The sequence below is a fragment of the Didymella exigua genome (genome assembly GCF_010094145.1).
Source record: "Didymella exigua CBS 183.55 unplaced genomic scaffold M421scaffold_71, whole genome shotgun sequence".
NCBI lineage: Eukaryota > Fungi > Ascomycota > Dothideomycetes > Pleosporales > Didymellaceae > Didymella > Didymella exigua.
In genome coordinates this window covers 18,163-42,940 of record NW_022984845.1, presented here as the reverse complement: position 1 = coordinate 42,940, position 24,778 = coordinate 18,163, and the positions used below count along the sequence as shown (strand labels likewise).

Genomic DNA, 24,778 nt, shown 5'->3' with positions numbered 1-24,778 from the left:
TCCGCGGATTCCGCACGCGTTAATCCGCGTAGTTTAGACGGGTCCTCCCTTCACAACGTCAGACATCAATCATATAAACACTCCTCAAACTTGCGGAATCGAGTGATACATAGACTAGATGCGAGAATTCGACCGGAATACGATGTTTTGGATGGGGTGTCTGTCGACTCTAGCCGCTGAGTGGCTCCACCGCGAACACCAGGGAAGTAGAGATACACAAGATCCAGCTGACTTAGTGTCGAAGGGCTTTGCAACATCGGGCTTGGTGCAGGAAGATTGGAGTAGGAAGATTGGAGAAGGAAGAACACAAGGTTTGGATGTTACTATGGTCCATCAACTTACCTTTGTGTAGTGGTCCAGCAACCGCTCGAGAGATTAGATGACGAGGAACTCTCTGCTTCCTCACTGTATTTTAGCGCACAAATTCTACATCAGACATTGTTCATACACGCAACAAGCCACTTGAGCTGTGAGCGGGCGCATCACGAGCAGCGTATGTCCCCAGGTCAAGGCTTTTGCCTGGAAGCTATACTTGAGTAGACTCCTGAACAGACATGGTGCTGGGGAGCCTCACGAATCTTAAGAAAGGGCCTCGTATATATTCCCACGGACCTCAAAGTTCACTTCCGTGGATCTTCACCTCACCATCCCTCCTACGTGCTAGCGCCCTTCCTTTGCTGCACGACACACCTCCCAGATATCCACAGTTGTACGATTATTTCCTGATCTAGCAAGATATTAGAGACCCGCTCGCTAGGGATCGGACTTCCGAGCTTCTCTCTGGAACCTGCAGGGCGTTATTTCTTGCCTGTGCTAGTGCGCATCCTTTCATGCACAACATACCCATCAGACATCTACAGTAAAATAATCTTGCCAATTCTGGAAAATAGGAGATGGACGCTTGCTACGAGGAAGAAATACACGTACAGGGATTGCTCACTCCACTTATCAAGCCTCCTTGACATAATTGCTCACCCGCGCAACGCGTGCATCGAAAACATGCTCGACTTCAAACTCATACGCCTCGCTGACTGTGAATGCTTCATACTATTACCCCCAATTCTTCTTCTACGCAGAAGAACAACCAAATCTCTCACCGCACGACAGCCTCCTCGATTCCACTCGAAGTCAAGCACAGCATCCGCACCACCATCGCCACATGCCCAAAGCCACCCAATCCCGCGACTCCATCCCCGACGCTCCTCCAAATGTAGACATTCGAATCGACCTCAGCCGCTCGCCTCGTTCCAGTCGGCACCATGTCCGCTCCACCATCAACGCTTCCACAAATCTGCCTAATCTAGTAATACTCGTCCCCGTCACTGTTCCAGAAGCAGATATTCGAATCGAACCTCCACCACATCCCCCTTGCCTCGCTCCAGCGTCTGTGCGTGCAGAAACCAGGGGTAATGAATGGTCTACAACCCAGTGAACGGGTAATATCACTGTAATCCGAGCTTCCCGTCTCGGCCAGGCCTACTGGTGGAGTGTTCGTGAACATCTGGGCACCGATGTCTTGAGCAACGCCGTCTGATGTTCTATTTTCACGTAGCATGAAGGGCGTGCCCCGCTATTGCGCCCAATGCGCGGTATCGATGTCGACATTTTAGTGTTGGAGAACCGACACATATTGCAAAACTGCCGAATTTGGATAGCAGGATACGAGCCGGCCCACGTCAGTGCACAACTAGATAGGGGCACGCCATAGTGGGAATTTGTGCATGCCTCGCGATGAGAAACACAAGTCAATGCTTACTACATGCCCAGGTATTGTGAGATGAAAGAATAGGATCGTATATTCAGATATCCTCCTCCGATGTAGCTCATGAACCCGCGATACGCATCCAGGCAGGAATCGACCACGCTATAATGCAACCCAAACACTCAATATCGTCTTCGTACTCATGGCACAGCTCAAGGCTTAACACAAGCAACCATTAACCTCTCGTAATCGCCTCTTGTCTCGCCCTCAATCCTCTTGACGAGGTCCTTGCCGTACTTCTTCTTGTACTCGGCGCTGACGGCGTTCATAAAGTTGCGGTCCCAATGGCACCTGACGACGCGCTGAACAAGCAGTTGGTCCTTCGTGCCTATACCCGCCATGCTCTCTTCCAGCCTGACAGCCTCAGCCAGCGCGCGGTTTTGCGCGCGAGCTAGCAGAAGCAGGAGCGCGTCTTCCATATGCCCCGAGAACGCGGACTTGAGCACGCCGTTGAGGTCCTTGTGGAAGCGCTGCTGGTAAGACTGCGCAATGGCACGCAGCTGAGCGTCGTTCTTAGAAGTCAGGATCTGGCAGACTTGTGCGGCGTTCTTGCTGACCATGTTACCGATGCCGGTCTGGAGATCGGTAACGGCCTGCTCGATTTCCTGGGGAATGACAGGCGCCGAGTCCTCTGCGCGACGGGCTGCTGTGATCATCATGTACATTTGTTCTGTGCCGCCGGACAAGTCACCGCGAAGATCGGTCTCGAGGCTCTTCTTGAAAAGCTTCTGGTACTCCTGCTTGATTGCGTTGATGTCGGCATTGGAACGGCCAATCAAAACATCGTCGAGCATAGCTTCCTTGGTGCCCATGCCCTTCATGCCGTTGAAAAGGGTGTAACAGTCAGAAATCAAAGGACCACGAGCAATCTCCACCAGGCCTTCCTTGAAATAGCTTCTGGTTTCTTCTTCGAGATCGTTGACCATGTTGCGCATCATCCTCTGGTCATATTGTGTGCGAATGGTGTTGATCTGGATAGGATCTTTCTTCGATAGAATTGTGATAAGTGCCTTCTCGTCGGTCCCAAAGCCCTTCATGGCCTTTCGGATAGCCTCAACATCCCGTGAAACGTCGATGTTGGCGGTTTGCTGAGGCCCGTACCCAAGAGATGGCTGAGTTGGAGGTCCGTATTGTTGTTGCTGAGGAGGCGGCTGGTACTGGCCTGGAGGCGGCGCACCATATTGTCCTTGTGGTGCAGGAGCTCCATACTGGCCTTGAGGTTGTGCTCCTCCATACTGTCCTTGTGGGGGCGGTGCGCCATACTGTCCTTGAGGTGGCGCTCCATATTGACCTGGAGGAGGCGCACCGTACTGACCCTGCGGAGGAGGCGGCGGGCCCCACTGCTGCTGCTGAGGTGGAGCTCTGTACTGTCCTTGGGCAGGTGGCCCGCCGTACTGATTAGGTGCTGGCGCACTGTACTGCCCAGATAGTGGAGGCTGGCCCCATTGCTGCTGTTGCGGAGGTGCGCCATACTGACCCTGAGGTGGATACTGTTGATTTTGCATTGGAGGTTGCCCGTTCTGTCCGTAGCCTTGAGGATATCCCTGTTGATATTGTGGCTGTTGGCCATAGGGCTCTGTCAAATATTAATACAGATTCAAGTCTGTTGCCAAGTTGTTATGGGCGATCTGTAGATAGGTGCAGAATACACAGCCCGTGTTGTGTTGACTTACGTCCTTGATAGGGTGGCTGCCCATAGCCCCCTGGCGGTTGATTGTACGCCATAGGTTTGCAATGCAGGCGCTCTACTTGGACTTGGTAAAAGGTGTAAGCGCTACAGAGAGATTACGTTGTTGGATTTTGGGGAGCAGGTACAAGCTGAAGATCAGTGGAGGTATGTGGTGTCAACGATGGCTTCGGGTCAGCTTACGTGGAAGTACCAGGCCTTTTGAGGGGCTGAGCAGCTCAGGAGCTCGAGAAGCGTAAAACCATTCGACTCAGCCCCGCGATAGTGGGGTAAAGACGACGGAAACAGCCACAACAGCCAACACTTGGTAGTGATTAACCTCGTGTTTTCGGTTGGGCTGCCAGGCAGGACCTCCTAATTCGATGCAAACCACGGTTCCCAGGTCAGGCGCTCCTCCGCTAAGGCAGTCCGTTGCTGCCTAAAAGTGATCGACGCACATGGCAGGCATTAGCGCGTAAGGCTGTGCGCTATATGTACGGGTGGGGCAGGCGCGATGCGCTCATCACGGATACTACCAACACCGAAGCTGTAACGCCTCTTAATTTTCGCTCGAGTAGGACCTTCAATAGCACAGCATGTGGCGCAATGATTCTGTGAATCATCTCTGGCTCAGCACGCATCCTCTGTGGCACGAGTAACACAAGTAACATAAGACAGTAGTAAGTAAGTCCGTCCTGCTCTAGCCAGGTTCTCTCGAGTATAGGTCAACAAAGTCCGCACAGCATCAGAACGCAGTCTCTGTGTTTCGAAAAGATGCGGAGTGCTTCGACCACTGCCATTGACAACACCAAGCTACTGAACGCACACAGACAGTCTGGTGTTAAACCAACATTACAAGAAACAGGTATCAAAATCCAAACGCCAGGCGTCCCGCGCCAATGTGCTACATTCTTGAACCCACCATGAACGCCCTAAATTCTCAACTCATTAGCAGAGACCGAGTTCAGCGTCGATCACTCCCCCCAATCCTCTGAACAAAGCTCATCAAACTGCCCCCAAGCGTCGGTCTCCGCTCCAAATCACGATTCTTCTGATACTTAGCGACCTCATCTTTATCCCAAACGCCATAGCCCTTGGGCGGCTCGGGCGCAGCATGCGCCTGGCCGTGTCCTTCGTCCTCGTTGCCGTAGTTGTAGCGATCGTCGCGGTTTCCGTCTCCGTTCTGGGTCTGGCGCGTGTAGTCTGGTGACGGATGGCCGTGGTAACTTTGCGCGGACTGGTACGAGTGCGCTGACTCGTAGCTTTGGCGGGGATCGTAGCCTTGCGAGGAAGATGACCGGCGGCGATTGTGCGAATAGATGGGCGAGCTGGACGTTATGGGCTGTTGGTGTTGAGGAGGGTACTGGTAATTCTCTGGAATGGGCGGTGGCTGCGGGATAGGCTGAAGGTTTTGTGTGAGATAGGAGGATGTGTAAGAACTTGAGGCCTGCGAATGTGATGGCGATGTGCCGTAGCCGTGAGCGTAGTCTGATGATGCTGTCTTGCGGCTGGAGGGTGGGATGGCGACAGAGTGCGAAGTTGGTGGTGCTTGTTGATATGGAGCTGTTGGTGGAGGAGGGAAGTAGCTGGACTGCTGTTGCGGGTATGGCGCGGAACCTGGAGTTGTGGGGTATGGTGGGTTTGAGTACGAGCGGGCGCGTTGCTGCTGTGCTTGAGGCTGGTGGCCTGGATGCAGTTGCCCCGAATGGGCTGAGCTGTAGGATGACATTGTGTTGAAGTCTTCGGGGTAGGAGAGGCGATATACAAGTAGGTAATCCGTTTTGGCGGCTTGATGGATAGGATTTGCTGTGATGTATGCGGATCCTCAGTCTTGGCCAAGGAGCTGGATCCTGTTTTTGAGTCTGATGTCGTATGCAGCTGTTCCCGATTGTGAATCGACTTGCAGATTACGCTTTTTAACCGAGATGTCGTGGACCGTCCCCGAATAGGTAAGTGCCGACGTTCAAGATGAGTTTCAGGATATCGAGTCCACGCTCCTACATATACTCATTCGTTCTTGCAAAGGAGTGTTCTCACAAGGATATGCTTGCGTAGCCCTGCCAGGCTGACTGGTTACCACACCGGCGAACCACACATCAAGGCCAATCACAGCGCATCGCAAGAGGCTCAACCCCAGAGTCCGCCGGACAGAGACCGCGGTGACTGTGAGTTGTCGAAGCCCCTCGCCGGTCAATGCTGCAGGGCGCAGAAAGGAGGAATCCCGTGCCAATGACATCAGTCACTGAGCAGTTCACCATAAGCGAGCGAAGGGTACCTAACTAGCGCCGGTTCGGTAATGTGGGGCATCGACATCTCGTTGGCGGGGCGCAGAACGGCGTTATGTCGATCTAGCACGCTCAAACATAGAAAGGCGGATGCTTTGCGGGGGCGAGGCTTGGGTTACAGGGTGGTGAGCACAGGGTATCCTTGTGAGCGCTGCAAAAATGCTCGTTCGATTTGCAGTCGACTTGCTGTTCAGATCGTGTAAAAGGTATGCAAGCCGGTGTGTAGATCGATGCAGACTTTTGATGAAGTGATGGTATGGAGGTAGGTGTATCATCGATTCCGAACACTATGCCTCGCTTGCTGTAATTCGAGATATCTATGGTTTACAGGATAAACGCACATTTGAACGCCAGACGCGCCTGCTGATGCCTGTGTGCGCCGAAGAGAATAGCCGTCTCGAACTTAAACTTCAGCGCTTGAAGTGGTTGTTCGGAGCGAGCAGTAAGAATGGCCCCTGTATGCCGATCCGCGGCTTTTGATGTCTACTCTTTCGTCCCATCTAATCGAGAGCTGTAGAAGGGAGCTCTTGTTCCCAAGCTTGAGACAGCCCGCTATAACCTCAAATAGATCTTCTCCGTCCTGCTTGTAGTAGGTGTCTGGTTGGCATACGCCGCATCGAGAGTGTGCGCCGCGCGCAGGGGCGGCGTTGAACTTTGTCGAGAGACACGCCAAAGCGTCGCGACGCGCTCAATGTTGGATCTCGCCGATATGGCGTTCGCTCTCAGGCTTCCAGGTACCTGGGAAATGTCAGTCTTCAGGTCATGAACATTTGTGAGGCAAGGCGCTAGAGCCTTCAAACCCGGCTTGCGGCAGCGAAGTCGCACAGCTGCCGCGTTGTACCGAGTCTCAGATGCAGGTCCAATGCACAATGAAGGGTGGGTCAATGCTTACCTTCGAAAGCGTGCTTCACGAACGCCATTGGGTCATCGTCCTCGCCAGCGCCCATGGTCTTGATGCCCGGGCTGAAGCTGGTGATAGGCAGCACAATGACATCGCCGACTTTCTTGGGCGCCTTCATGCCGGTGAAGTGCTCCCAGGTGATGTTACCCTTGCTGGACTCCATGTCGAAGTAGTCGGGGTTATTGAAGAAGCCGAAGATGGCGTCAGTCCAGCGCGCAGGACCAGTGAATTCGATTATGCCCTTGTGGTCTTTGGTGAGCTTTCCCTCGGCCTTACGCTTCAGAGTCTCGTGGGTGATGTTCGCGACGACATCGACGAGGATGGGGTGGCCAGGCTTTGCCTGCATCGTCCACTGGCAGAACTGGATGCGGCGAGAGTACCACTCAGCCCAGTCCGGGCGGTCTGGATCGGCCTCAATGCCAATGACCATGCCGTAGCTGTTCGAGGGGACGTCTGCAGGAATCCAATCAGCAGCGCTCTTCAGGGCCGACGTGTCGATGTCCGAGTAGATTCCTCCGCGCGCGAGCAGGATCAGGTAGCGGAAGAAGTCGGCCTTCAGGACGGGCAGGGGGAGCGCGTTGTAGGCCTCGAGGACCTCGGGCACAGAAGCGTACAGGTGCCGGATTAGGTGCACGGCGACGTTGTCGGTGATGACCTCATGGACGAAGTTGGGGTGGTGGATGGACCAGCTGGCCTCGGCCTCGCGGAACGACTCGATGAACTCGCCCTGGGCGGGCGTGTACTTCCACGTCTGCCAGATGTAGGCGGGAAACTTGGCGTCGACATCGTAGGGAAATTGGTACTCGAGCTGCTGCCTGAGCGGGCGCGAGTGCAGCTCGTCGAGGCTGATCTGCTCCTTGGGCTTCTTGACGGGCGCGTCGGGCGCGTTGAAGACCTTGTCTGTCTTCTCAGCAGCTTTCTTCGCCTGCTCGGCCTTGGCGGCTGCTTCTTTTGGATTGACCCAGGGGCTGGGCTTGGGCAAGTCGTGGGCGTTTTTGAAGGTCGGCGAGCGGTTGCTGGTATGGTGCGACTTAAACATGAAGAACAGCGTCAGGCATGCCAGCGACAGCACGAGCGCCTTCTTGAAGGTGAGCATCGTGGACAGGGCGGTGGCGACGGTGGTGAAGGGAGGTGCTGGCTGGCTTCGCGCGCTCTCGTGGCCGGCTGGCGAAATGTTGGCCTTATCAGACGCCGCTTCTCGATTGATCGGGGAAAGGCCACGCTTTTTCTGGCAATTGCAGGTCGGTGTTCGAGTCTGGCGACAGGCACGCACTCACAGGAATCGGAGACAGTGAAAGAGAAATTAAGGAATCAATGCAGCGACACAGGAGGCGGGCCTCGGGGTTTTGTTGGGCAATGCATCGTCGCCTCTTTTCTCAAGGGCAGCTTTCTGGTCCTAGCAGGCGTTGTTTCACGCGTCCGGGCGCGCTAGATGCAACGCTGCTCCGCCGCCGATCGTAGCGTGCCTGTCTGTGCCTGCTGTCCCTGTTGTCCCTGCGCTGTGTGGCCTGCGGCCAGCCCCATGCGCGTCACCGGCAGCAAGGGGCAGACAGATAGGTAGACAGATCCTCGAGTGCCCATGGGTCTGCTGGTCATTCCATGCGTCGCTGCGCTGCGTGGGCATTGCCGGAGCGTCTACCCGCTGACACGTCTCAGCTAATCATGGCTGCTTTGGCTGTGTACGAGAAGCCTATCGCCAGTCTGGCTAGCAGCTGAAGCAGCGAAGGCGCCCGCCACGCGTTCACCTCGTCAATCAATCCCTGGCTCCTGAACGCCTCTGACCTGACGCAGCCGTTGAGCTCCAAGCCTTCCGCCTTCACCCACCCGCCACGTCCGCCGCGACACTGCTTATCGCCACTGCTGCAAGGCACAACGTCGTGATAAAAACCTTCACGCGGTGCTGCCTCGGTGCACAGCTTGGTCTCCCTTGATGGCCGTTCGCAGCATGCTAAGCGAAGTGCGCGGTAACGGGATGGGCTGAAACCCGGCTCATGTCGCCATCTTTAGCACCTCTGTAAGCCTTCCTCCCGCGCCGGCCTATTGAACCTTGTGAATGTCGCAGTGATGCAACCACTGCTGCACAATGTATATAGCCTGCAGCTACCTCCTGAAGCTGACATCTGCGGGCCATCGAAAGGCCAGAATGTCGTCAGGAACTACCGCACTCGCATCCACGAACACAGGCTCTGCACTCCGACTGGTGGAGAATATTTGCCTTATCTCGACAATCGTCCGCCTCCGCCTCGGAGCTGTTGTGAGCGCGCGAGGGTGGCAAGTTCAGCGATCTATCTGCTGCGACTGCAGAGACGTCATCTACTCGGCAACCCAGGAACGTGTGGTTTCAAGCGCGGTTCTGGAAACAAGACAGAGCCGCGGCATCCGCTCCAGACCTTCCATTCCCCACATAAACCCCGTATCCTTGTAATGAGTGTTCGACGTACATCACCTCATCAAAGCATTATTGTCTCACGGAAAGGACACATGAAAGTAGACACCACTCTGCAAGAAACCTCAAAGCCTCTTTTACCACTTGCATTGTTAGCGACTCAATCCTTCGGTAGCATTGCCTCATTAAAGTCTTGTCTCCTCCCTTATCTGGCGTTCGGACCGGAGAAGGATCTCCACAGATTATGCCTCGAGTGTTGCAATTTAAGCCTTCTACTTGCATCGCCACAAGTCTCCTATCTCGAGCCAAGCCTCTCGAAGATTCAAAAGCCTTGCGTGTGGAGACCTCGCGAGGCACTTCTCGTATCGCTCGGAGGGGTGTTTATGCGACAGCCTCGTTTTAATGTTCATCTAATTATCGCACGTTCTAAATTCGAACGCTGAGGCTGCAGCAACATATTATGCTCCAGAATCTCTACTCTGCCTTTATACTGTAAATCAGCGTACACGCCTAACCTGACTGCCTTTATAGACTATCCTCTTAGCGATCTTGAGGTCCTGAAACGGATACACAAAGGTAATACACCAGACGACTTGTAAGTTTCCAAACCAGCAAGGTCGCAGCAAAAACGGGTAGTAAACCCTCTGAAGTCAATGGTTTGCTGAAACTTGCCAGATCAAGCAGATTGGGAACGGGGACGCGCTCATACCAATAATTAATTATCTTGTAATTGACGCTATGCAAGAATGACACTTCAGCAGACTCGCGTTTTGGTCTACAGCCCCGACTTCATTCGCTCTATATCATTCTTGGACACGTGCAACGGTCTTAGCAGGCATGCTGTAAGAGATGACCGCAGCGCCTGCGAAGTACAGTGAGAAAACGTATCTGCGTCTATCTAGGTACTGATGAAGACGCGTCCGAATGCAGCGTTGAGCACCACTTGTCTCGATGACATGTCGTGGTCACGAAGTTAGAGCAGAAGATTAACGGTAACACTCCAGGCGCGATGCGAGATGTCTGGCCAATGAGGTGTAAGATGTGACCAAAATGTAACGTTCCCATTTAGCGGGTGAATCGACGGTTTGCGTGGAACTTTCCGCATTAGGCAGCTGCCGCTTGCGGCAGTGGTCAATATATCCAACACCTGAGCTTCTATTCTGCGTTCGGTCGTGACTGGCTTGCTGTACCATCGACCAGATGACTAGGTGCTAGCTTCACACAGCCCACTCCGAACATCGTCTTCAGCCTGACGACACGACAGTCATCACTGCTCTTTTATCTCTTACTAGGCTTGCGTCATCATGGTCTTTACAGAATTTATGGAAGCTCTTGCAGCCGTCGGCCTCGCTGGCAACGTTGTTCAGTTTGCCCTATGTGCAGGAACGCTGTTGAGGGAGGCCAGAAACATCTGAAACACTGGCAGTCCTGACTGAATCCCTGCAATCCAGTAGTCTACGAAGCAAGTCATCAATATGGTAACCACGGTCAAGACATGCCCACAAGACTCATCGGCAGATCTACACGAAGAAGATTGGCTTCGGATCGTGGTGTGCCACAAGCAGGCACTTTTGCTCCTCGCTGGCGCATGCGAGGATAAGGTAAAGTATTTCCTCATGTAGGTGGAAACGTTACTCCCGAACCCTCCTACGAACATCTTCCGAGCTTCTAAAATGGCTGTTCAGCTTAGACTAAAAAGGGATCGGAAAGAAGTTTTCATTGATACATTGGAAAGACGGCAGAATTCGATCACTCTAACCACAGTCCTCGCTTGTTGACAGACTTCGAAAGGCAATCGCGCCAACTTCCTTAAATACCTGCAGGAGATACAAAACAGTGTACAGGCCTCAAACTCGAGCCACGCTTCGCTCGGAGCGGCCATTCGACTGCTCTCGAGCTCCGTCCAAGTTCAAAATAAGACCAATCACGAGGCTACCAAGAGCGAGGTCTCAAGCTGCCTGGAGACGATCGGGCACATCCGAAGCGACCTGAGACAGCCCAAACCATCGAAGGCACAACTGGGAGGACGTAAGTGCAAAATCTGCAGATGGCTTGACTTTCTTGAGATTGCTTGTAGGTATGATACCATCGAGAAAGCCTAAAAAGGCATGTACGAGTGGGTATTCGAGCCTTCCGAAGATATCACACGCTGGGATGACTTCTCGTTGTACCTGCGAAGCAAGACAGGCAAACAGCTGTACTTCGTGAATGGAAAAGCCGGAAGTGGCAAATCAATGCTTATGAAGTCCCATGTCCAGCACCAAAACACTGGCACAGTTCTGCGAGCCTGGGTTGGGCCCTATGAGCTTATCGTCTTACACTTCTTCTGAAATTCTGGCACTCTACAACGATCACACGTGGGCATGCTAAAAGCCATATTGCACACCTTTTTCGAAAAATATCTCGAACTCACTCCAGTTGTGTCACCAAAGCTCTACCATGGAAACAAAATCTCGCTGACTATTACTGAGCCTGAGCATATCGAGTCGAAGCGCGCTTTGAACCTACTCACGGACAAAGCAAAATCTCTGAAACTTGCTATATTCATCGATGACGTCGACGATTTCGAGGGGAATCACAGTGACATGTCACAGTTTCTGCGATCCCTAGCCTCTGATCACATCAAGCTGATCATCTCCAGTCGGCTCATTGACGCTTGCTTGGAGATTTTCAGAGACTGTCCTCCGCTGCGCTTACAAGATCTCACCGTTCGTGACATGGGGCTGTTCGTCGAAGGGGAACTCTCCTCCCATACAGACATGGTCGCACTCTTGCAGACAACATTCAATCCAGAGTCGCCTTTTCGAAGATTCGATATTGGACAAAACCCAACGTATTATTCTCTGGATGATACTTGTGGTCCAACTCTTACTAGACGGTATTTGCAACGGCGACTTGTTTGAAGAGCTTGCAGCACACTGAGCCTCGCTTCACGCTTGGTTTTACGCACACTGGACCAACCCAGAGATTACGTGCCTTGATCCGGTGTACATGGCCCCTATGCTGGCCGAGAATCGGAACAGCCGTGCACTCCAAGGAAAGGTTGAAGTATATACGTACTCTTACAAGCGTTCTGAGATGCTTTGTGATTGCTATACTGGAAGCATGGCTTGACGCTAAGGGCGACACTAGAGCGGGATCGGGTAGTGAGTTGCCATTTAGATGAACATTTGTAGGCACAGAAGATCTTGGAAGTGGAGGCCATTCCATGAGATTCTCTTTGGTAAAAAAGCTAATCATGAAAGTCGCGTGTCTAATCAAATTCTTGTAAAACATTCAGGCTTTGACAGCCTGCTACTGGCGACCAGCTTTCCGTCTTGTATATATGTAAACTTTGAAGTATGTCGGGACATCAAAGGAATGCAGGCGTATCCTCCCTGACAAGTTTGCCTGTGCTCTTCCTGGTTCCTCGCTCAAGTACGGTGGCGCTCTTCCGCTCCTTCAGAAAGCGCTCAGCCATACGCTGACCAGGTGTTACGCTACCCTCTCGCTGATTGACGTCGTGCAGACCATCGCCTGATGTCTCTTTGTCTGTTCTTGACCGTTCGTTTTCGGCCAGTAAGCGCGAGGAAGCTTTAGACTGCAGTGCAGGGCGTCGAAGTTCTGACGCTGGACGCGGGGAAGGGGTTTGACGTAGGTCAAACGCGCTCCTAGCTCGACGTGATAGCTTCTCGGGTGACGATGGCCGAATTGTGACACGCAGGCCAGGACGGGCAATAACCGTCTCGGCTGGGCTGGGCGCACACCTCGGCTGACTTGTATCTGCTGCGTTACTTGACAGGTGCGCTATATTGGTTGGACTTCTGTTCAGGGCTGCAAACGAAAGTGGCTGCAGTGACTTCGGCCGCTGGACAAGTCCGAGAGGTGAGATGTGTGGTCTTTTCGGGCCCGCATTAGATGTTGGTGTCATGTTCTCTTTACTGTTCTGATAGGTTTCAGCTCTCCTTGGAGCAGTACCTGGAACATCGGTGGTGGTCGAGCTGGAGACAGAAATAAAGACATCGGAGTATACGTTCTCCGGCCCAGGCGCTGCCTCAGGGTTCTTTGACGATGATCCCACACTGCTAGTCGGCGACTTGGACAGGCGTGAACGACTGGAGTTGTTGCTACTCGAGCGTTTCCCAGTGTCGAGAAACGGAAAACGTTCATTCATGCGTGCAGAGGAGGCCGTGCCAAGCAGCTGTTGAGTTGGGCCGGATGAGCTACTCGGCGTTGATGCTGAACGATCTCTGCGGGCGACAGGAGTCGAGACTGGAGCAGTCGACAAGTGCCCTTTGATTGGGTTGTGTTGCAATGGCAGTTTCTTGGGTTTATCTGCAACAACATGATCACACTCTGGCACGGCTTTGATGTGATCTGGGCAGGCTTGGGAGACGGGTTTGGCAATTTGCCGATCTGGACCGAGGACAATGGTGCTCTCTGGTTCTGCTCGAGGCGTCGACGTCTCGAAGGACTCGCGCACAATGACCGTTGTATCTTCGGAACCAGTATGTGAGGTGCGGATGGTCTGATTCAAAGCATGCTCGTCCTTCTCTGATGGTGTGGCATACTGTTGATGTATCGTGATATCTTCCTGGCTTGCTGTCTCAATCCCAGACACCTCATGTGACAACCATGCTTTCCAGTCGCGACTTGAACGTGTGGAACTCGGTCGGTTTGGAGAGGGAGTACCGATGACATAGCTGCGTACTGACTGGCTGGTCAAGATCACCGCTGAGCCACCTTGATGTCCACGATCGAACTCATAGGGACTATTGAAAGACACCACACTGTCATTGGGAAGTATGCTGGCCCCATCAGTATTTCGGGAATAGATACTGGGAGACATGGGTGTCTGCATTGAATTCGACAGCTGCGCCGGTGGTGATTTTGGAGGGGGGGGTCGTTCAACGGCGGCAGTGACTCGATCAGTTGACTGCTGCTGGAAGAAGTCGAGCACAGTATATAGTCGATCCGTCTCACGTGGGAACTGGGGGGTCGAACTCTCGTTCAGAGGCGTTTGCCAACGGTTCTTTGCCCTCGCAACTCGCATTTCGATCTGCGTTGTTGTTGGTGTCGCGGTCTCAATCGAGGTATCTGCACTTCTGGTCGAAGTCAGTATGTGAAATTCTGCGAAATTAAAGAGAAAGAGGACTTCGTTCTCTGTACACTTACTTTTTTTTGGGAATACGAAGGCGCTTGAACAGTGATACGCGGCTCGCGTGGTCACCGCGAGATCCTGACGAAGTACCGGATGAAGGTGTGTCTGAATCGGGCTGTCCCGTGCCGATTTCATCGGGGGGAGGCGGTGATAGGTGCTCGGCTGGTGTGACTGTGCGTATCGTAGGTCTGATGGCTTGTCTAAAGGATTTGATAGAACCTTTCTTAGACTGGACACTTCGCGCTGCTACACTCGCTGGCCGATGCGTCGCCGAACTCTGCCCGACGCTGTGGGGTAGCTCTGAACTCTTGATGGCGCTCGAGAGAGATTTTTGATTACTACTGTGTATTTCCTCGGTCTTGCTGGACTCGAAAACATCGCTCTCTGTGCCCGGAGTGCGAATTTCACCAGTAGAGCCTCCGGCGACTTTCGATGCGTCAATTTCGCGCATCAATGCTGAGAATACGCGTTTCGGGTCGACTGGCGGGGTGGATGACTCTTCCACAAGGCTTTCCATGTGCATTGGGTCTTTGAAAGCTGAAAGGCTGGGTAAAGGCAGAGATCTTCGCTTGGTTGACGCTGACAACGGTCTATCGGTCATACTCCCAATGCTGTCTTTGGCTTCGTGGATAACTGTTAGACGTTTGATAGCGCGTTGTGTAAGCGTCTCTCCTGAGGTCGAGGTACCCCAGCTTGTAACCCGTGACGTAGATGCATGTGAGGCGTTGGCTTCACTGTAGAGGCTGCGAATACTTGGAGCACTGCCTTTGCTGCTGCTTCGTGAAGCCGATCTTATTGGGTGCGTGCGACCTCCGTCAGAAGATGGCGTACGGGATCGCACCCTCCGGACCAGATGCTCCTCAGGACTGGGTATGTCGCCATGGTCGTCCGCCAATTGCCTTGCCGTATCGTTAAAGTACTCGCGACTCGCTTCAATTTGCTGAACTGGTAGACTCGGTGCCTTTGCTGATGATCGTCTGAAGACCCGCTTGATCTTACTCTTCAGCGAACCAGAGAAGGAGCGTCTGTCCTTCGCTTCCACCTGGGGCATGAAGTCGCTCACAGTGATATCCAGAACAGTATCATCCGCGAACGAGTAGTTGGTTGACGGGACCGACGTGGCAATCGATGGGAGATGCTTGGCTTTGTTCTTTGACTTGTCCTGCCTCTTCTTGAAGGGCGCCAAAAAGAGCGAGGGCTTGTGTTTGATCGACCGCTGTTGCTGCTGGAAGTCTTGCAGAACTTTGTCTCGGGCTGTATCGACTGCTTCGTCCAGAGCAACAGCTGCGGTCACTCTGGGCTCAGCAAGTGGGGATGGACCTGTGCTTCGAGTTGGCACATAAGTCGTTGGCGCAGGACTGGTGCTGACAGACGGTGGAGTCGTCAAATACTTTGCAGGCGGCCGTGCGATTGGGGAACCAGTCTGGACGCTGCTCGCGTAGTACATGGATCGAGCTTTCCTGATTTGCTGAGAGGTGATAGATAAGGCAGCACTCTGCCGATGTGACTTTGGTTGGGAAGTGGGCCGTGCATACTCGCTGAAGGTGATCGAAGGTTGTGCGGACAATGGACGTGTCGCCGACGTCGGTCTGTCGCTACGAGGCGTCGGATCGAACGAGGGGAGCTTCTCTGTGGCAGATGTGGCGCTGAAACGGTTGGAGCGACTTGTCTGTACACTCTTTTGTGCCGGCACAGACCGGACACTCAGCTCTCGCGGAGGAAAATGGCTGCCTTGCGAAGTGAGCGTCTTGCGACTTGCGGTGCTCTTGCTTCTGCCGATTTCGATGCTTCGAGTTGCTTTGCGCTCGACGGCGGCATGCGCATGGGATCGAGCAAACGCTGCAGTGGCAGCAACGATGGCGTGATGTTGTGCGATGTCCGGGTCCAGAGGCTCGACAAGAGGCGGACCGTGTCGATGCACGGTTGAGGTGGACTTGGAGCGGCGGAGACGCGTGCCGGCATCGCTGGATGCGCGTGCAAGCATCGAAGCGTCGATATAAGACTAATGTGCAGTGAAGTAGAGTGGTAAGACAACAGTTCAACGTAGCAAAGCTTTGCTAAAGGAGTGTTGGCAAGATGAGACCGGTTGATTGAAGGCGGCCAGCTCGCATGTGCCCATGACCGTTCGGGCCAAACAAATCCATCGCCACTACCTTTGCCATCGTGGTGGGTGCGTGTCGTGGTGTTGCACTTTCTTTGATGAAAATTTGGTGGGTAAGCACGTTGTTTCGCGTGCGCCCGAGGGAAGTACAGCCAGGAGACCTCGAAACCTCAGAAGAATGAGTTGCGCAGAATATCGAACCACGGTAATGTGCACAGCAAAATACGTCAAGAGTATTGGATTTGATTCTTGCTATGTGGCGTTAGCGTTGGCTGTGTAGGGAATCTCTCGATAGTGATTGTCGATGCATACCTTCCTGTTCCAGTGCGGATGTGCTTGCTCTACCTTGACACTCAAACACATCGTCTTCATCATCGCTCTGCACTTCAGCGTATGCCACCTCTTTCGCGCTGACATCGATTTTGAATGAAAGGCCAGCGAACACGAACATGGCAGTTAGGAAAGGCAATCCAAGCCACACACTGCCTAGACCCATGCCCCACTGGAAGAGCTGATTGAGCAGAGCCGGATGTGCTGCAAGACCAATGACGAGGAAGGAAACAGCGGTCAGAATGATTGAGCCGCGCGCTATCCACAAATCGGCCCAATGCGCAGGCAGTCGAACATGATTGAGTAGCACATAGTTGGTTAGGGGAAGAAAGGTGGCAACAGCAGCTAAATTCGTCGCTGCACGGAACGACAAGAGATAGGCTGCTTGCTTGATCTCCCAGTCATACCGTTTCGAGGCATAGCGCACGAGCAGTGTGATGCCTTGTCGACCGAGTCTGTTCGCCATGAACGTGAAGACAACTAACGCCAGTGTTCGATTACTCTTTAAGAACTCGAAAGCGTCCTGGAAATGCCGTATCTGCTGCTTTGGGCTGAAGGCATGATTCTTTGCTTTCACTTCTACCAGTCTCGCAGTGGTTTCTGCTGGTCGTGATTGATCACGCATGTGTAAGGTTTCTGGGAAGAAGACTGCCAGGATTATACCACGTTGCTGGAAGAATAGCGCAAGAACGGGAGGGTACCGGTCTCCAATTTCCTCAGCTTTGCGGACATGATCGGCGCCACGATCTCGGCGATTAGATAGAAGCTGTCAGGTACAAGAATATAGTCGTTCGCTTCTCGGGGGGCGCGATGTCGGATTTCATGGTGATGCCGATTGCTGCTGCAACAATGGGTCCGCCAACAATCAGATAGAAGGCTGATGACAGCCATGTTAACTGAAGTGGAAGATTCTTGAAATAGCCTCACAACGTCAGCAGGACCTTGCAACTCCGGGACAACAGAGCAGCACTCACAGATGCCAAGTACCCAAGCGCTGCTCAGCTGTAGACCCATCAAGCTCGCAGTGAAGATCCACTTCCGGCCCACCTTATCTGCCAGAACACCGAAAGGTATAGCTAGGAAGATGCTGGGTATGGCGTCGAACATCTCCTGCCAACCAAATATCATAGCCATCTTCTGCTGCACAGCATCCACCTTGCACAGTTTCTCGGGTATGGTGCCGTCTGACCCAATGACTGAAGCGTCGGTCTCTCGATAGTAGTCCAAGCAGATGTTGGCTTCGAATACGCGGGTGCGAGGGGCTTAGCCGAGGAAGGCGCCCATGTCGATGACGGCTACAACGGCAAAGGCGAGGATTACCATGATCACCCATGACTTTGTTTTTGCTGGCGCTGGGTGGTCCAAGAACGGAAGACCTTCATCGTTCGACTCCCGCGGTGTGTCTACTGGTCGGGACGTCATCGTGGAAGTGCTCTACGTGCCTTTGTGAGTTTGCGTGTACGTCGTGTCGGGATCTACAAGGAAGGATTAAGACGTTTACTCACTATCTCGGAGTATGAGGGAGCCGTCTAACAATACGGAGGACATCGTATTCCAATCTGAGTGCCAATGCAAGCCTGAAAAATACTTCTTATAGAGGTCTAGCGCGTCGAGGGTTCGCAATTTGTCGCGAAACCCAGCCCCATGGTCCCACATTGCCAAGCCTTGTCTTGCGGCCCGTCCCTACATTTCCTGTCAGACTTCACGGCATCGCTCCTCCTGGGCACATTCAAAGCATCTTTTGTGTCTGCGGCTTGTGTCGCTGCTAGACCCAGTTGCCACTCACCTTCTCTCTTTTAAGCCACTTCATCCGCGACCGATGGAGGCAACGGATGCCTAACGCAACCTGCATCGCCATATTGTTTCTACATGTCAAGTAAGCTTAACCAAGCGTAGGCCTCGTGGAGAAGGCTGTGCTTGCAGAATTTTATTATCCTGACTGCAGGTGACGTCCTGCGACGAGTTCTCTACGAACTCCAATCCCGATCATCTTAAGCTTGGCGACACAGGTACCGACTTATTCTCTTGACTTTCCGCTGGTCTCCTAGTACTCTTCACCTTGCTGCTACAATACTGCTACGACTGCCGTCTATGAATCATATACCTCTTTATACGGGTTCCTCCTCTTCTGGAATGGTGTCCTTTGTGGAGCCCTGATTCGATCCCATCATGTGTATTTACCTGGCTGGTCACACGGACGAAGAGAGCACATCTGCCTACAAAGAGCAAACCTATGACACTATACGAACATGTTGGTAGCCCAGTAATGACGCGGTAAAGCTGAGAATCTCGCAAGCAGGTCGACATTGTACGGCGACATATTGAAGGCCAGCTCAGCGCCTATGGTGCGCCGCTATATCCGGGCCAGCCGTCAAACCGGTGATAGTATTGCTGCCTTCAACTGCTATTTTACCTCTCGACGTTGCTGACCGCTTGTTACACCTGGGGTCGCGTGCAAGTAGGCGGTGAACCTCGTTTCTTGCCTCATGGCGCTGAGTATATAACGTATTCTTGCCCCTGCTCCATTCACTACACACCACACTGCGACTAAGTATACATTGAACCACGACTGATGTAAGTCGACAGAGGACGATGTCTTTCCGAGCTATAGCTACTTGTTATTCGAAGGACTTTGTTGGTGGTCTTGATATTTGTGGCTGACATGTATCAGATGCAGTTCTTGCCACCCATGATGTTGCGCGACTCTGTCAACGTCAACCAAGAGATCCAGCATGGGCGGTCAGACTCCTGCGTCATTAATTTCATGCGTTTCCCTGGAGAGATCAGGAACAAGGTCTACGACTTTGTCATCTGCGAACTTCCTCAGGCCACGGCAGCCACACTCATTCCAGTCATTGCTTGCGACAGCGTTGTCGTCCATCGGGAATTCATGCTTCGGTACCTCCCGCTGATGCATCTGAATATTGCCTCCATGCAGCATATCTGGCAGATGTACACGCTTCTCGAACGCCATTCACCAGACCTTGCTTTCTACAAGATCAAAAAGCTTGCCGTCTCCAACTTCACGACAATTGCACATACTTCAGCTCGAGCAAATGAGCTAATGGACTTTGTGTGCCAGTTCGAGTCCCTGAACACTTTCACCTTCGACATATCTCTCAAAGATCTTCACCATGGTATTCGGGGTCGAATCAAGGCTCTGGACCATTTACTCACGGAATTTGAGCTCTTCCAAATCCCGACGTTACCTCAGCTTACCAAGCTGGTCGTCAATGTCAAGCGCAAAGGCATGCCAATTGCCCCTGAGACTGCATCTTTGCTTGTCCAGCTGAAGGAATGGCTTGAAGAAGCTGTCAGGGGTGAGGTAAGGCTTATATATAGCGAGTAAGTAGTCCTTTTTTTCTGTAACACATTGGTTAACACAGATTTTGCCCTTACGTGCTAGCTCACTTAGTAGACGATATCTCTTGCCATATCTGTAGCCACTACTTAGGGCGGAAAGGCATCACAAGTCATCCTAATCAATACGCGTCACCACATGAACACAAAGCTCGCGATTCACGTTATATATCTCGCTGCTGTGTGAGTTGTGGGCGCACGGTAACATCGGGGTTGGTTGCGCGCGAGACTCCTCGCCTCTTACTGTGCATCCAGGCCAGATGACATCCTTACACCAATTAACACATCTACACGTGTAAGATCTACTCGATTGGCGCTCGTTGCATTCTGAGATCTTGTGCGGCTGAATGTGATGACCAATGGCCATCGTCTTGCTCACTAGCGCCACAGCCTTGCAACCCACTTACTTGCTGTATGGTCGCACAGGATATTATAGTCCGTAAAACAGGCAAGGGACGTGGTTTGATAACTATCGTGATATGTAAGATGTGGCGTATCGGAAAAAACATAAGAATGCAGTGCTGCGACTGCTCTGGTGAGTCCTTCTGATCAACCACAGCATTCCAAAGACTGGCCAACATGAAGCTTCCACTGACACTCGCCACATTCAGCTCTTTCACTATATACGTTCTTGCCTTAGGTCGCGCCATAGTCACAAACCAATGTGACGCTCCCATCTACCTCTGGTCCGTCGGCAGCACCGTCAGTAACCGAACCACTCTTCCTAAAGACAGCTCGTATGGTGAGCTCTTCCACACAGACCCCATCTCCGGAGGAATTGCCCTGAAGATTACCTCTACATCCGGTGGTATCTTCACCCCTAACGCCAGCCAACTCATCTTCGCCTACAACATGAATGACAGCTCTGTCCGGTACGACATGAGCTCCCTTTTCGGCGACAGTTTCGCAGGTAGCACAGTCAGATTACAGCCCAGTGATGAGGCGTGCGATAGTATTGATTGGTATGACGGAAGGATGCCGGCGGGAAGTCAGGGGAAGAAGTGTCAGAGGGAGACAAACTTGGAGTTGACATTTTGTAAGGGACATTGTTTGCCGAGCTGGTGTAAGTTTTGATTTTCATGTGTGAAAGATATCACGCTCACGGTCACATAGCACCCTGTGGTATGAATGCGCCTAATGACACGAGGACCTGCTGCACACATTGCATTGGGAGTCATCACTGTGTTGCGCCCCCGCCGCAGTAGTGAGGAGAGACGACGAGGGCGCTTACCATATGGAATTGCTAGAATGATTCTCTCTATGAAACTCAGCTTGAGAATTTCTCCGAACTCGTATCTGCAACCATGACAACCATCCTAGTCTACCTCCCAGATGAGCTGCTGCTCAAGATCACCATTTACCTCCCCGTGACTGCAGTGGAATATATCGTGCTCACCTGTCAGCGTCTGCAGTACATCGCACAAGAGATTCTGGTCCGGAGATCGGCCTTTTCTTCAAGGCATGTGTGGCAGCCCGTCGATCTGCTACATCAACGATCTCAACTCGAACGACTGCTAAGCCATCTATGCCTGAGGAGATACGAGTACAAAGGTCACCACATGTCAGTCGCAAGCTTACCTCCGAACCAGCCGCACAGTCGCTCACACCAGATGCAGTGATTCAACCACCGATCGTTCGGCTTTGACGAACCAAAGATTTGCGGCCTGCTACAGCGTTGCCAACAGGACTTGTGCAGCTACGGTTAAGGTCAATTGACGTAACCTACCGCAATTATAGGCAGCGGCAGCGCCCTGTGATCTACGGGATTATGTGACTACACAGTCTCTAGTAGTAATTGCAGTAGTACCCTGTAGTACTGCAGTATAGCTGTGTACGTGCCATATGCTAGAAATTAAAAAAGCAAAGACGTGCTCTATATATGAAACTGTGTGACCAGTTTCGTCGGAGACTGTGATCAACGAGTGTATTGCTATCTGTTGTCGTGTTGTGTGATGTTGTTCAAGCTCTCAGCTCTCAGGTAAGTGCACTTGCCCACCGGCCAGTGCCTGCTACAATAGAATATTATGTGATCTGAGCCACGTGGTTACAATATATAATTCAACCCTAGTTTTATTACTATAGATCGTAAGTTTTAACACAGAGTACTCATAGACTCTGCTATAAGCGAGAATAACTTCGTTTGAATATACTTTTGAATAAACACTAAATTTTGGCGTAGTACTGCTGTATTACGCCTTCATCTACAGCTACTCCCTGTACGGCTACAGCTTAATATAATGAAAGCTGCTTATTGTTGCCTACTGCAGTATACCGTAGATGTATATTTCAGTACTACGTCCAGTTCGTAACGCTGGCCTGCTGCTACACGATCGAGGCTGTGAATATGTTCCCAAGAATTGAAAGGAAATATCCGCCATCAAGACGGAGCACGACTTTCTTTCCAGTTTTTTCTCATTGTTGGTGGCTCTCGCAAGCAACATGACCCGGTTGACCTTGCATGCGTCATGAATCTATTATGTTAAACTATAGTCTGTACTTTGTGTCTACTTTCTAGTCTGCCTCCTATAATGTTATTAGTGTGAAGGTTAAACTATTAAGTGCCTACTATAAGGAAATAGATGCTAAAATTAAAATTATAAACAAGTATATTAACAAGAGATTGTGCCTGTCTGTATCCTATTACTAGGATAACTAGAGTAATCTACTACCTATAATTAACTAAGCCTTAATAACCCTACCCTACTTAACAACTAGTATAACCCTGTATTAGGTCCATTTTAGCTCTAAACTAAAGCAGAGCTAGTTCTAGAATAACTAACAGGGGAAAGGAAAAGGACTAGAAGCTATAAACTGTAAGGATGCCTTAGCCCTAGCCACTTGTATACACAACGCCTAGGCTACAGCTAAGAAGAACATTTAACAAGCTTAACTCTAAATGCAGACTGTAGTTAATAAGGAAGTTAGCAATATAGTCTATCTAAGCACTAAGAACCTGTTAAACCTATGGCCTAGCTAAAAGCTACATCGGGAAAAGTTTTTCTGTTGTCGAAATCGGGAAATCGTGGCATTGTACTGTGGGCAACAGTAGGACTTGTAGGCCTACAACGGTTATTCAATGTGCATTCAATGTCTAGCTAATTTTGAGCCAACGGCTCCAACGGTCCTAACGGCTGTAATAGCCACAACAACTCCTAATCCTGCTACAATAGTAGCTCTGCTTAATAAACTATACTTTTATTATATTAATATACTACTAAGTCTCCTCTTTAAAATAAGCTATTAAACAATATTATAGGCCTATTAATAGAATAACGTATTCCACCACCCAACAGCTCAAACCACCCAACAGCTCAAAATGTCTTGGCACAACGAACACCCTCTTTGTTGCAACATGCCTCAACCACATAACGCGTTACTACGTGAACACGAAGGTAGAGTTAACCTTGCCCTTAAAGCTCTTTATTTAAAATAATTTAAAAGCTAGAGAGCAGCTGCGCGCGCTTTTAACGTTAAACAACGCATTCTCTCTACACGCGTTAGAGGAGCCCTATTTATCCTTAAACAAGCACCTAACAGCCGCAAACTTACGCTTACAGAAGAGCAAACAATTGTCCAATATATCCTTAACCTGGATTCGCGAGGATTCGCGCCCCAGCTGTGCGAGGTAGCAGATATGGCTGATAAAGTGTTGGGTGTACGCGGTGGGCAGCTGGTTGGCAAGCACTGGGCTGAGCGCTTTGTAACGCGCTCAGCTGAGCTTAAGATGGCCTTCAATCGAGCTAAAGATAGGCAGAGGATACTGCAGGAGGATCTAGAGACAATTGGCGCGTGGTTTAAGCTGGTAGAGGACACTAGAGCCAAGTACAGCGTACACGACTACAACGTGCACAACTTTAACAAGACTAGCTTCTAGATAGGTGTTATTAGCTTAATAAAGGTTGTCACAGGCGCAGAGAGGCGTACTTGGCCTAAGCTCGTTCAGCCAGGTGATCGCGAATAGGTAACAGTTATCTAGAGCGTCTGCGCTGCTAGATCTTGTACCCTGCCTTTTATTATCTACAAAGGACGCGTTCACATCTCTGCCTGGTACGAGGAGGCAGATATACCGCGCAATTAGAAGCTCTCAGTCTCTTAGAACAGCTGGACAAACAATGCGCTTAGTCTAGAGTGGTTGAAGCACTTTGACGCGCATACAAAGGCGGGCCAGGTAGGGGCGTACAGGCTGCTCATTTTGGACGGCCATGAGAGCCACCTTAACCAGGATTTCAAGGACTACTGCCTTAAACATAAGATCCTCACCCTCTGCATGCCACCTCACTCGTCACACATCCTCCAGCCACTTGATGTGGTCTGCTTCTCGCTGTTGAAGCGCAAGTACTCTCAGCGCATACAAGACTTGGCACACAAGCGCGTCTTCTACATTAACAAAGAAGGCTTCCTACCAGCCTTTAAAGACGCGTTTTGCAACGTGTTTACAGAGGCAATCTGTCGCAAGGCCTTTAAGGCATCAGGACTTGTCCCTCTTAACACGCAGGTTGTATTAGATCGCCTTAAAGTGCAGCTGCGTACCCTGCTAGAACCCCTCCTCCTAGAGACGCCGTGGCAGTCAAAGACTCTAAGCAATACACATGAGTTTGGATCGCAATCAAAGCTTGTACGCGAGTCCTTTACACGTTCTCCTATTACTGCGCAGGCAGGCTTCTCTTAGCTTATTAGAGGCGGCAAGCTTATGCTGCATCAGAACGCGCTTCAAGCAGCCCGGATTACTGAGCTTGAAGAGCAATTAGCAGTGATGACCAAAAGGAAATCGCGCAAAAGGAAGCGGATCCAGCATGGCGGCACAATGGAGTATGGTGAGGCAGCAGCCCAGGTGGCCGCAGAGGCCT

At 51.6% G+C, this 24,778-nt stretch overlaps 11 protein-coding genes across 11 annotated transcripts; 5 read left to right on the top strand and 6 right to left on the bottom strand.

Moving 5' to 3' along the window:
• Positions 1 to 1,707: 1,707 nt before the first annotated feature.
• On the bottom strand, positions 1,708 to 3,819 carry M421DRAFT_426893 (Annexin). Its single transcript, XM_033594529.1, has 2 exons — positions 3,436 to 3,819; positions 1,708 to 3,338 (listed from the first exon to the last, which is right to left on the bottom strand). The coding sequence occupies exons 1-2, from the start codon at positions 3,485 to 3,487 to the stop codon at positions 1,915 to 1,917; spliced, it is 1,476 nt and encodes a 491-aa protein (XP_033442698.1). The 5' UTR covers positions 3,488 to 3,819; the 3' UTR covers positions 1,708 to 1,914.
• Positions 3,820 to 3,963: 144 nt separating this feature from the next.
• On the bottom strand, positions 3,964 to 5,307 carry M421DRAFT_426892 (uncharacterized protein). Its single transcript, XM_033594528.1, has one exon. The coding sequence runs from the start codon at positions 5,155 to 5,157 to the stop codon at positions 4,393 to 4,395; it is 765 nt and encodes a 254-aa protein (XP_033442697.1). The 5' UTR covers positions 5,158 to 5,307; the 3' UTR covers positions 3,964 to 4,392.
• Positions 5,308 to 6,401: 1,094 nt separating this feature from the next.
• M421DRAFT_78170 (glycosyltransferase family 32 protein) lies at positions 6,402 to 7,710 on the bottom strand (the record flags this gene model as incomplete). Its single annotated transcript, XM_033597388.1, has 2 exons — positions 6,402 to 6,451; positions 6,606 to 7,710. The coding sequence occupies 2 exons, from the start codon at positions 7,708 to 7,710 to the stop codon at positions 6,402 to 6,404; spliced, it is 1,155 nt and encodes a 384-aa protein (XP_033442696.1).
• Positions 7,711 to 10,404: 2,694 nt separating this feature from the next.
• M421DRAFT_411424 (uncharacterized protein) lies at positions 10,405 to 11,959 on the top strand. Its single transcript, XM_033590402.1, has 3 exons — positions 10,405 to 10,601; positions 10,845 to 11,028; positions 11,419 to 11,959. The coding sequence occupies exons 1-3, from the start codon at positions 10,476 to 10,478 to the stop codon at positions 11,901 to 11,903; spliced, it is 795 nt and encodes a 264-aa protein (XP_033442695.1). The 5' UTR covers positions 10,405 to 10,475; the 3' UTR covers positions 11,904 to 11,959.
• A 181-nt stretch (positions 11,960 to 12,140) lies between these two features.
• M421DRAFT_366456 (uncharacterized protein) lies at positions 12,141 to 16,313 on the bottom strand. Its single transcript, XM_033589720.1, has 2 exons — positions 14,155 to 16,313; positions 12,141 to 14,084 (listed from the first exon to the last, which is right to left on the bottom strand). Exons 1-2 carry the CDS (start codon positions 16,122 to 16,124, stop codon positions 12,353 to 12,355), a joined length of 3,702 nt encoding a protein of 1,233 aa, XP_033442694.1. The 5' UTR covers positions 16,125 to 16,313; the 3' UTR covers positions 12,141 to 12,352.
• On the bottom strand, positions 16,314 to 17,530 carry M421DRAFT_366455 (uncharacterized protein). The gene has a single exon (XM_033589719.1). The coding sequence runs from the start codon at positions 17,194 to 17,196 to the stop codon at positions 16,504 to 16,506; it is 693 nt and encodes a 230-aa protein (XP_033442693.1). The 5' UTR covers positions 17,197 to 17,530; the 3' UTR covers positions 16,314 to 16,503.
• Positions 17,327 to 17,705, bottom strand: M421DRAFT_10546 (uncharacterized protein; the record flags this gene model as incomplete). The annotated part of the gene is made up of 2 exons (XM_033587103.1): positions 17,327 to 17,493; positions 17,546 to 17,705. 2 exons carry the CDS (start codon positions 17,703 to 17,705, stop codon positions 17,327 to 17,329), a joined length of 327 nt encoding a protein of 108 aa, XP_033442692.1.
• Positions 17,706 to 19,012: 1,307 nt separating this feature from the next.
• M421DRAFT_366447 (uncharacterized protein) lies at positions 19,013 to 20,063 on the top strand. Its single transcript, XM_033589718.1, has 2 exons — positions 19,013 to 19,145; positions 19,243 to 20,063. The coding sequence occupies exon 2, from the start codon at positions 19,243 to 19,245 to the stop codon at positions 19,918 to 19,920; it is 678 nt and encodes a 225-aa protein (XP_033442691.1). The 5' UTR covers positions 19,013 to 19,145; the 3' UTR covers positions 19,921 to 20,063.
• A 424-nt stretch (positions 20,064 to 20,487) lies between these two features.
• Positions 20,488 to 21,248, top strand: M421DRAFT_426886 (uncharacterized protein). The gene is made up of 2 exons (XM_033594527.1): positions 20,488 to 20,994; positions 21,045 to 21,248. The coding sequence occupies exons 1-2, from the start codon at positions 20,511 to 20,513 to the stop codon at positions 21,134 to 21,136; spliced, it is 576 nt and encodes a 191-aa protein (XP_033442690.1). The 5' UTR covers positions 20,488 to 20,510; the 3' UTR covers positions 21,137 to 21,248.
• A 1,993-nt stretch (positions 21,249 to 23,241) lies between these two features.
• On the top strand, positions 23,242 to 23,597 carry M421DRAFT_426885 (uncharacterized protein; the record flags this gene model as incomplete). The annotated part of the gene is made up of 2 exons (XM_033594526.1): positions 23,242 to 23,323; positions 23,373 to 23,597. Coding segments are annotated over exons 1-2 (187 nt in total), but the record flags the coding sequence as incomplete, so codon positions are not given.
• A 340-nt stretch (positions 23,598 to 23,937) lies between these two features.
• Positions 23,938 to 24,696, top strand: M421DRAFT_411407 (DDE-domain-containing protein; the record flags this gene model as incomplete). Its single annotated transcript, XM_033590401.1, has 2 exons — positions 23,938 to 23,978; positions 24,054 to 24,696. Coding segments are annotated over 2 exons (588 nt in total), but the record flags the coding sequence as incomplete, so codon positions are not given.
• Positions 24,697 to 24,778: the final 82 nt, after the last annotated feature.

Excerpts from the sequence above, each read along its gene's own strand:
- M421DRAFT_426893 (XM_033594529.1), bottom strand. The coding sequence starts at position 3,487 with ATGGCGTACAATCAACCGCCAGGGGGCTATGGGCAGCCACCCTATCAA. Across the intron at positions 3,339-3,435 it reads GCAGCCACCCTATCAAGGAC|AGCCCTATGGCCAACAGCCA; the intron begins GTAAGTCAACAC and ends AATATTTGACAG.
- M421DRAFT_426892 (XM_033594528.1), bottom strand. The coding sequence starts at position 5,157 with ATGTCATCCTACAGCTCAGCCCATTCGGGGCAACTGCATCCAGGCCAC.
- M421DRAFT_411424 (XM_033590402.1), top strand. The coding sequence starts at position 10,476 with ATGGTAACCACGGTCAAGACATGCCCACAAGACTCATCGGCAGATCTA. Across the intron at positions 10,602-10,844 it reads CTGGCGCATGCGAGGATAAG|GCCTCAAACTCGAGCCACGC; the intron begins GTAAAGTATTTC and ends AACAGTGTACAG. Across the intron at positions 11,029-11,418 it reads GAAGGCACAACTGGGAGGAC|TTGTGTCACCAAAGCTCTAC; the intron begins GTAAGTGCAAAA and ends AACTCACTCCAG.
- M421DRAFT_366456 (XM_033589720.1), bottom strand. The coding sequence starts at position 16,124 with ATGCTTGCACGCGCATCCAGCGATGCCGGCACGCGTCTCCGCCGCTCC. Across the intron at positions 14,085-14,154 it reads CTTCGTATTCCCAAAAAAAA|AAGTGCAGATACCTCGATTG; the intron begins GTAAGTGTACAG and ends GACTTCGACCAG.
- M421DRAFT_366455 (XM_033589719.1), bottom strand. The coding sequence starts at position 17,196 with ATGCGTGATCAATCACGACCAGCAGAAACCACTGCGAGACTGGTAGAA.
- M421DRAFT_366447 (XM_033589718.1), top strand. The coding sequence starts at position 19,243 with ATGCAGTTCTTGCCACCCATGATGTTGCGCGACTCTGTCAACGTCAAC.
- M421DRAFT_426886 (XM_033594527.1), top strand. The coding sequence starts at position 20,511 with ATGAAGCTTCCACTGACACTCGCCACATTCAGCTCTTTCACTATATAC. Across the intron at positions 20,995-21,044 it reads ACATTGTTTGCCGAGCTGGT|CACCCTGTGGTATGAATGCG; the intron begins GTAAGTTTTGAT and ends ACGGTCACATAG.